General features: G+C 37.5%; 1 protein-coding gene across 2 annotated transcripts; it reads left to right on the top strand.

Moving 5' to 3' along the window:
- Positions 1–714: 714 nt before the first annotated feature.
- serinc1 (serine incorporator 1) lies at positions 715–9680 on the top strand. Of its 2 annotated transcripts, none has more exons than XM_016289351.1 (10): positions 715–857; positions 6036–6174; positions 6280–6473; positions 6638–6717; positions 7042–7179; positions 7795–7964; positions 8125–8215; positions 8299–8440; positions 8533–8757; positions 9378–9680. In XM_016289351.1, the coding sequence occupies exons 1-10, from the start codon at positions 817–819 to the stop codon at positions 9514–9516; spliced, it is 1359 nt and encodes a 452-aa protein (XP_016144837.1). In that variant the 5' UTR covers positions 715–816; the 3' UTR covers positions 9517–9680. The 2 variants fall into 2 exon arrangements, with proteins under 2 accessions (XP_016144837.1, XP_016144835.1); XM_016289349.1 differs by having other exon boundaries at positions 715–855; positions 6013–6174.
- Positions 9681–9686: the final 6 nt, after the last annotated feature.

Below are 9686 nucleotides of genomic sequence, written 5' to 3' on the forward strand. Positions count from 1 at the left end.
ACACCAACCCTACCCCTAAACCTACCCCTCACAGGAAACTTTCTGCATTTTTAGATTTTCAAAAAAACTCATTCTGAATTATTTATAAGCCTTTTGAATTACGGGGACACTGAAAATGTCCTCATAAATCACCTTCTCGTTGTAATACATATGTCATACCCATGTAAATATATATATTTGTGTACTCATAAAACACATAAACACACACACACACACACACACACACACACACACACACACATGGACATCAATCCCAGATTACTGAGCAGCCTATAATAAATAAATAAATAAATAATACATAAAGATATAAACCATGAATGATAACTGTGTGCAATTTATAACAAAATGTAAATAGGGCTAGCCTACAAATTGACGTCAAACAACAACAATCGTCCTCCATTTTTATTTTTTATTTTAATAATGACTTGTGTTTATAATTAATTACCTGTGTTTTTGTATTCCTCAGTTTTTTTTTAATTATTAGATTGAGACATAAAATGTAACATTTATCACTTTTTTTCCCAGCGCCTTCTTTATGTCTTAATTGTCTGCGTGAAAGAGCGATGTTTTATTTTGAAATGTTCGTTTTTTTTTAATTATTAGATTGAGACATAAAATGTAACATTTATCACTTTTTTCCCCAGCGCCTTCTTTATGTCTTAATTGTCTGCGTGAAAGAGCGATGTTTTATTTTGAAATGTTGAACGTGAAAGTAACCTGTGGTGTCCGGCTTCACCAGACAGCGGAGCTACATTGTAAACACAACGCCTCCATTTTCAAACCCGTCCGGAGAAACATCGCACATCACCGCTGAACATGGGGGCCGTGCTCGGGCTTTGTTCCATGGCCAGTTGGGTAAGTTTACATATTAATATACTGATGATATATGAATATAATCGTATAGATACGCGAAGGTAAATAACTATTTGGCTTTCAGCGAGTTTATCATGTGTAGCTGATGACATCCGCATCGGGAAAGAAGCGAAAGAGAAAATGGTGTCTGGGCCCTTCGTGATGCTCTACTTTAATAAAACCCACCGCATCTGTTGAATAATTACCAAGAATGACACATAACGGCATATTAATTAATTTCACTATGTTTTGGTGTGATTCAAATCAGTTGTTTTTTTTGCTTTACTAACGTAAAACGTCGTGTTGGGTGGTTCCCCTGTTGTGATGAAGCACAAAATGTTTTTGTAGTAATACAGACAATTGTGTGTTGTTATGCTTTGGGTAATCTGTATCACCAAGCGACATATATTACTACTTTTCTCTGAATTGCAGCCAAATGATCATAGATAAACAATGTTTTGTCGGCGATTGTGATCATGAAAACAGCTCATTGTCTATGATTGTTTGGGGTGTTTTAAATGGGACACACATATAGATGATATTCCACCATAACATGAGGTTTTCAAAGAAGGTCACATGTTTGTTAGGCTGTTGCGACATCAAAACACCGATTAGATGTCAGCTCATGAAAAACACACGAAGGAGAGATGAGGAAACATGGGGCCCGAGGTTATGTAACACTATTTACTGTTCAGTAACACTTCACATGAACTTTTATTCATGAACAAGTATTATGCAATGATGAGACATAAAATAAATTAATAAATCTGATCTTTTGAACTTTATATTCCTAAAAGAATCCTGAAAATATTACAATTCCAAAAATTATTAAAGGGGTCATATGATGCTTTTTTTTTAAAGATCATTATTTGGTGTATTTGGTGTAACGGAATATGTTGACATGCTTTAATGTTCAAAAAACACATTCTTTTTCAAATACTGTACGTTATTGTAGGTCCTCTATGCCCCGCCTCTCTCAAACGCTTCGTTTTCTACAAAGTCCCTCCTTCCGACAAGCGCAGTCTGCTCTGATTGGCCAGCTGACCCAGTGCATTGTGATTGGCCGAACACCGCAAGCACTCGTCGGAAATGTAACGCCCCTTACCATAATCGCGAGCTTCATCTTTCAAAATAAATGTAAAGACAGTAAATAATGTCATTAGTTTTACCATCAGTTCAAGCCCGAAAGGGGAACAGACACAGTAATGATGCAGTACACAAGCCACGGTTAAGACAGCTGACTCTACTGTGATGTGACGCTGTCTCTTTCTCGCTCTCGCTCTCTCTCTCACACACACACACACACACACACACGATCGGTTGGCTCATATCACATCAAATTGGCTCAACTTTGCCGTCACAGGAATAAATTACATTTTAAAATCTATTAAAATAGAAAAAGTTATTTCAAATTGTAGTAATATTTCACAATATTACTGCATTATTGACCAAATAAATGCAGCCTTGTTGGGCATAGAAGACTTCTTAAAAAAATAAATAAATGTATAAATAAATCTTTGTTCTCAAAGACTCCAAAATTTAGCAGTGTGAACTTCTTTTATAAGATGTTTCTCCGAATGTTTATTTTAGGAAGTATTTAAAGCTGCAGTCCGTAAGCTTTGCCTCTTTGTCGCCATCTCTGTTTAAAAACCTGGAATTGCAGCTGTGTGTGGAATTATCTAGCTTGCTGGGGTTGTGAGTCGGCATGGCTCCAGCGCGGCTGAATCTAATGTTCTGAGGAGTATGTGTGGCAGTCAGTCACATGGATATATATTATATAAAGGCATTACCATAAATCTCGCTACCAATGGTGATTAAATCTAAAGATCGGTTAGCTCATATCACATCAAACCATTCAAATTATTATTATTGTTATACTTTATTCTCAAATGATTAATGTTAACAACATCAGCATTGGTGACTATGAGTATGTATTAGTGTTAGGGCTGGGTATCGAGTTCGATACTTTTTAGGCACCGACCGAAATGCCTCGATACCATCGAGTATCGAAAAACGTCTCGTCGTTCGGTACCAAATTTTGATACCTAAGGGGTTAATCTCATCAGCGTCAGTGAGCCAATAAGCCTGCAGCACTCGCTGGTGTGTTCGACTTGAAGAGGTGCGGCGCAGATCGATCAGTGTTTGACATCCGCGAGAGCGATTCGAAAGCGCACGGAGCAGTCTGCTTTCTTTAGCTCTCGTGGAACTGTAATACACTGATCTGTCTGCACAGTCAGTCCGCGTCAAGTCGAACACACGAACACACATACTAGTTTACACCGGTTACACTCAGAGATGTGGCGCACACGTGAGGCTGTAGTGCGAATGCGTCCCAGCCCCCTTAGATGTAAGGCTACATTTACACTGGTGCGTTTATGTTTTAAAATGTAAACGATCCTCGTCATACTGGCGTTTCCTTTGCGTTTCAAGCCTGCTTTCCACTATCTCCGACAAGTGACAGACTGGTCATTCATTTTCCAATGGAGAGTAGCGTGGGAGCTGCGTGGAGTTCCGATCATATGCAGATGTCCGTTCATACTACACGACTGAAAGCGTGTGTTATGTGACCATTTATGCAAACTGTAGCATCATGCTACATAAGACAATAAATAAGATTTATATTCCGCTTTTACTCAAAACTCACTTTAAACCACCATCGAGTGTTTGTAATAACTTCCGATTGCCGTCTAATGTGTGTTTTGGCCATGTAATGTTGCTGAAATTAAATATGTTATTACCTGTCTTCTGACTCCGAGTCAGAGCAGTGATCATGGAAGGGAGAACACAGGCAGACAGCGCTGGAAGCTGCTAATGCTCATCAGTAAATCAGTGGAAAATAAATAGAAATCATGATTCTGTCTGAGCTATGCGTTTTAAAACGAACACGCACTAGTGTAAATTAGGGATGCTCCGATCCGCCTTTTTCGCCTCCGATTCCGATACCTAGGGTTCGGTATTGACCGATACAGATACTGATCCGATACCAGTGAAGTTTCCCCCCCCCATTTAAATAAACGTAGAATTTATATATCTCTGTGTATGGAACTGATAATCATTCTTTCACAATCTACTAGATACAGACTACTTCAAAGCCTGACGCCGTGTTGCTTCCTTTTTTTAACGCTTCGTGTTAAAAACGGCAAAGCACAAAGGGAAGAGAAATTGATGCGTAGTGTATTATATCTGTGCAACAGTTATTGAGCCTTTCTTTTAACAGTTTTAAATTTCAGTTACTGTGCACATTAAAAACAATTTATAGTCTTTTCTACGCCCGTGTTTTGTTCTCACAGACACCCGGTAGCAAGTAACAAAACAACATTAAACTCCGGCAAGAAGATAAAGTCCTTTTTGCAAAATCATAGACATGTATTTACAAATCAAGTATAATGGGAACACAGAATGATCTTGGAGAGAGCTTTACCGAGCTGACTGCTGTAACCGAACGCGAGCAGGGTTTAAAGGCTGAACGAATGACCGACAGCCACAGCGGAGAAAAGAGTTTGTGTGAACTTTAGTGTAAGGACTTAAATATTCATATGTAGCTCACATTAAACTATCATATGGCTTCAGAAGTAACACAGAATAATTCGCACAATCGAGAAAAAGAAAAAAAAATCTCGGATTTGGATCGGTTCTCTCTGCCCGATACCCGATCCGAGAAAAATGGCACTATCGGAGCTGATACCCGATATGAATATCGGATCAGCGCATCCCTAAGGTTACATTTTGTTCCTTTTGTGCAGTGGCTCAGGAGATGAGTCTTTGAGTTTGTATAAACATTAACATGCTGAAAAATAAATGTAAAAATTTTTTTTTAGATAATGTAATCTTGTTAAAATTGATTTCATAAAATTGGTATCGAAAAAAGTATCGTTCAGGAACTGGTATCGAAGTCAAGGTATCGGTATCGATATCGGAAATTTTTGAACGATACCCAGCCCTGATTAGAGTGTAGATTTCAATTTCTGCAGTCTAATCTAATTGTCATGCTCTTCGAATTTCATATTAAGAAATTCTTTTAACCCAAAAAGCAAATTATGTTCCCTTCAAACTGGTTTTCTTTCAAATACAAATCTTTGTAACCCCAGGCTATCTGTAATCGGAAGCACATTTATAACTGGAATATAATTTAATTTAATTCACATGTGTTTCATAAACACATAATCCTTTATGGATTACAATCCGCCATCAAAATGGTACATTTAATTATTCCAGCTGCTGTGAGAAAAGGCTATAAACGATCCGCCACCTGCAGGATCCTCACATGCGATAGCCTAGTAGTCGGGACAACTTCTTTATGTTTACAGACGTGACGTAATGACGCAGTGCCATGCTCGAATTTCCTGCGAAAACCTACCCGTACCACTCAAATTAGAAAACATTATTATAAACTGTGAATCTGGCCAAAGTAAGGCGATAGTTTTGAACACTGGCTGGTTATGTACTTGCTCAAATATTGATTTTGGATCATTTTTAACCAAAAAAAAGTTAATGTCCTCTTTAATCACATCTAAATGCTCTGTTTTTGTTATGTAAAGCCAGACAAATTTAGGCACAAGCTTTGCCTGGTGTTTTACCCCGAGTACAAATGAGGGATGAGGCTTCTTGAAGTCAACATGTTTATGCGTCAACCAGCCCTGCTCATTTTGCAGAATGACGCTTTTTATGTCTATAGAGATAATTAATTTGGCATCTTATTGGATATTGAGATTTTTATTTGCATTGCATTTTTAATAGTTTAAAAAGCATTATTTACCCATCATTCATATGTTACATTGTTATTGTAAGGCCTAAATTAATTTATGATATTTCGCTTCTTTTTGTTATTAAAAATAGTGTAATTTATCAATTAATGGCCAAATAATAATGAAAAAATAATATTGATTTTATACTTATCAGTCACAATATCATGCACAATGCATGCCTAATTATGACTCATCCAATGCTTCCTATATATATTTAGGGTACTACCTGACAGATTTCACAGAAATATGTTTACTGAGATAAAACGATTATGATAGCCCTAGGGTCTGAAAAAAAAAGAGAAGAAAATCAGGTGATCTGAAGCGGGAGTGTCTGGTTGAAGTTAGCAAAACATCTGAAATGGCTTACATCACCTTTAATGTGTGTTTTTTTTTTATATATATATCTCCTCTGCAGATTCCTTGCCTTTGTGGCAGTGCTCCTTGCCTGCTGTGCAGATGCTGCCCGAGTGGAAACAACTCCACAGTCACTCGGCTGATCTATGCCTTCTTTATGCTGCTGGGTGTGGGCATCGCCTGCATCATGCTCATGCCAGGCATGGAGGAGCATCTGAAGAAGGTGACCCAGCAACGTTTCTTGGGAATTAAAGTTTTATATTTGTTTTACAGGGTTGCAGCTGAAGCAGTCTGATTGTGTGTCTGATTTTCTTTTACGTCACTGCAGATTCCAGGCTTTTGTGAAGGAGGAATGGGGTCGTCCATCCCGGGAGTCAAAGGTCATGTGAATTGCGATGTGCTGGTGGGCTATAAGGCTGTGTATCGTGTGTGCTTTGGGATGGCCATGTTCTTCCTGCTCTTCTCTCTCATCATGGTAAAGGTCAAGAGCAGCCAGGATCCAAGAGCTTCTGTGCATAACGGGTATGTAGGTGTTGGTGTGACCTAATGGTTAAAGTCTTGACCTCTAACTCAGAGGTTGAAGATTTGAATCCTTATGAGCGAAACACAGGTTTAGCTGTATTAAAAACATGCAAATAAGTTCAGAAAAGCTTCACTAATCTTCAAAATATTCATATCTTCTACAGGTTTTGGTTCTTCAAGTTTGCGGCTGCCACTGCTATTACAGTTGGAGCTTTCTTCATTCCTGAAGGCCCTTTTACTACTGGTGAAGTTTTATTTTATTGCCTTAAATATGAAATATGCATGCAATTACATGATTTACAATGTAAGGGCAAAAGGTGACTTTAAATGGCCGTTTAACACTACCAATAGTAACCAAATTAAAAAGTAACTGCTAAATATGTGTGATGTAGTTTTACATTAAATGTGCATTATACAATCTGCAGTGGGATTTATCATAAAAGATAGCAAAACCTGCACAGTGTTTATCCAACTTAAGCAATGAGAGGGTAAGATTAGGCAGACTTGAGTTGTTCCTAGTATTTATTTGTGAGGATCTAATGATGATCTTCTGCTGGGTCTCTTCCAGTCTGGTTTTACATAGGCATGGCTGGAGCGTTCTGTTTCATCCTCATCCAGCTGGTGCTCTTGATCGACTTTGCTCACTCTTGGAACGAGTCCTGGGTGGAGAAAATGGATGAGGGAAACTCTCGTTGCTGGTATGCAGGTACGCATTAAGAGAACTTGATTTGTTCAGTCCCACACAAGTATCCCCTCTGTAAAAACAGTAATATTTTGAAATATTACTACAGTTTGTTTTTTATTATAATATATTCTAAAATGTAATTTATTCCTGTGATGGCAAAGCTGTATTTTCAGCATCATTACTCCAGTCTTCAACATCACATGATCCTTCAGAAATCATTCTGATATGCTGATCTGGTGCTCAAGAAATATTTATTATTATTATCAATGTTGTAAACAGTATTGCTGCTTAATATATATATATATTTTTTGATGAGTATAAAGTTCCAAAGAACAGAATTTATCTGTCACTTTTGATTTTGAATTTGTTGCATCCTTACTGAATAGAATGATGAGATTCTTTCCCAAAAATCTTGCCGACCCCAACTTTTTGAATTGTCGTGTATATATTTTACATAAATATGGTCATAAATATAACATATTTAAAGTCATAAATAGAATATATTATTTTTACATTTTAACATTATATTTATAAAGGTATTATCCCCGTTCTCTGTTTAGATACTTCTTACAGTGTATGCGGTCATAAAGAAGATTGATTGTATTGCTCTAACGTAATTTTTTCTACCATCCGTAGCTCTTCTGTCTGCCACAACCATCAACTACGCTCTGTCACTGATCTCTCTGGTCTTGTTCTATGTGTATTACACTCACTCCGATGGCTGCACTGAGAACAAAGTCTTCATCAGCATCAACATGCTGCTGTGTGTTGGTGCATCTGTCCTGTCTGTCTTGCCTAAAATCCAGGTAATGAATACAAAACGTCTGTTTGTATGACTAGTATTGGAACTGATGATCTCCTATACTTAAATCCAAACTGGTTTGGATATGTGTCATATCAGGTGAGCATCAAGACTTAAATGATGTCGTTTAATTTCTTTGTCCTTTTCTTCCTTTCCTCCTCCAGGAGTCCCAACCCAGGTCTGGTCTCTTGCAGTCCTCCATTGTTACTCTGTACACCATGTATCTGACCTGGTCTGCCATGACCAATGAGCCTGGTAAGGATTGAGAGAGATTGTTTAAAGGAATATTCTGTTGTTCATAAAATCAGTCTAGAATAATGATTTTCTTTTCCCCGAAGACCGCAGATGCAACCCTAGCTTGCTTGGCATTATTGGACTCAACAGCACCACCCCTGCTGGTCAGGACCGTGTTGTTCAGTGGTGGGATGCCCAGGGCATTGTGGGCTTGATTTTGTTCCTGATGTGTGTGCTGTACTCCAGGTAAGAAAGTTTGTAATTTGTTAAAAGATATGACCTATTTTTGCAGCTATTATTCAATACAGCAGTCAAATTTGTCTTTTTATTTTCCTCAGCATCCGCAACTCCAGCAATTCCCAAGTGAACAAACTGACCCTCACCAGCGACGAGTCTGCTCTGATCGAGGATGGTCCCGCTCCAGAGAACTTTGAAGAGGGTGATGGCACCAACCGTGCCATTGACAATGAGAAGGATGGAGTCACCTATAGCTACTCTTTCTTCCACTTCATGCTCTTCTTGGCTTCTCTGTACATCATGATGACACTGACAAACTGGTACAGGTATGTGCCCATGTGATGATGTTTTTATTAGCTTAAGTGCACAGTGTATTGGTAATCATGTTTTAGTTTGACTAGGCCAATTTTGGAAGCAGATAACGGGCATATTTTCAAAAAGTAAAATACATTTATCTTTTTTTCCCACAGTATAATAAAACGTTTGATTTCATTTGCGAAATTCTGTATATAGAATTAAAATGAATTCAATTAAAATATTGACTATATTAACTAGCAGTTTTCAATATCTACTATATACTGTATGCCTTTTAAAAGTTTGGGGTCAAGTAAGATTTTCTTGGAAGAAAATTATACTTGTATTCAGCAAGGATGCATTAAATTGATTAAAAGTGACATTTTAAGCATTTAAAATGTTACAGAAAGTTCCTATTTCAAATAAATGCTGTTCTTTTGAACTGAAAGAATATTTATATTTTTAACAATTAAAAAAAAAAAAAACTCAAATCTTGTAAGCACTTCTATTAACAAAAACATTTGTATATGCAATAATGATTAGTTATTGCTCTGTAATTTTTGTGTCACAATTTATATTGAGATGTTTATGGTCGTCAAAGTTTACAGAATTATCCTTAAACTCTTAATTTTTTTTCTTGTCAATTCTATAGCCCTGATGCCAATTATCAGACTATGACCAGCAAGTGGCCCTCTGTGTGGGTGAAAATCACCTCCAGTTGGATCTGCATCTCTCTGTACGTGTGGACCCTAGTGGCTCCACTGGTCCTCACCAACCGTGATTTCGACTGAGTGGACGGATAGAAATAAAAGCTTGCAATTAGAATCCGCGATTACTTATGTGAATATCCACATGTATAGGTATAGTAGGGTCTAAATGTAAATACTTGAGTGTTTTGTTCGTGCAGCTGACCCTACATGTGTTGTTGTTGTTTTTTTTAACCTTGCATGCTTTTATGTAG

This window comes from Sinocyclocheilus grahami, unplaced genomic scaffold (genome assembly GCF_001515645.1).
Source record: "Sinocyclocheilus grahami isolate Dianchi unplaced genomic scaffold, SAMN03320097.WGS_v1.1 scaffold244.1, whole genome shotgun sequence".
Classification (NCBI taxonomy): Eukaryota; Metazoa; Chordata; class Actinopteri; order Cypriniformes; family Cyprinidae; genus Sinocyclocheilus; species Sinocyclocheilus grahami.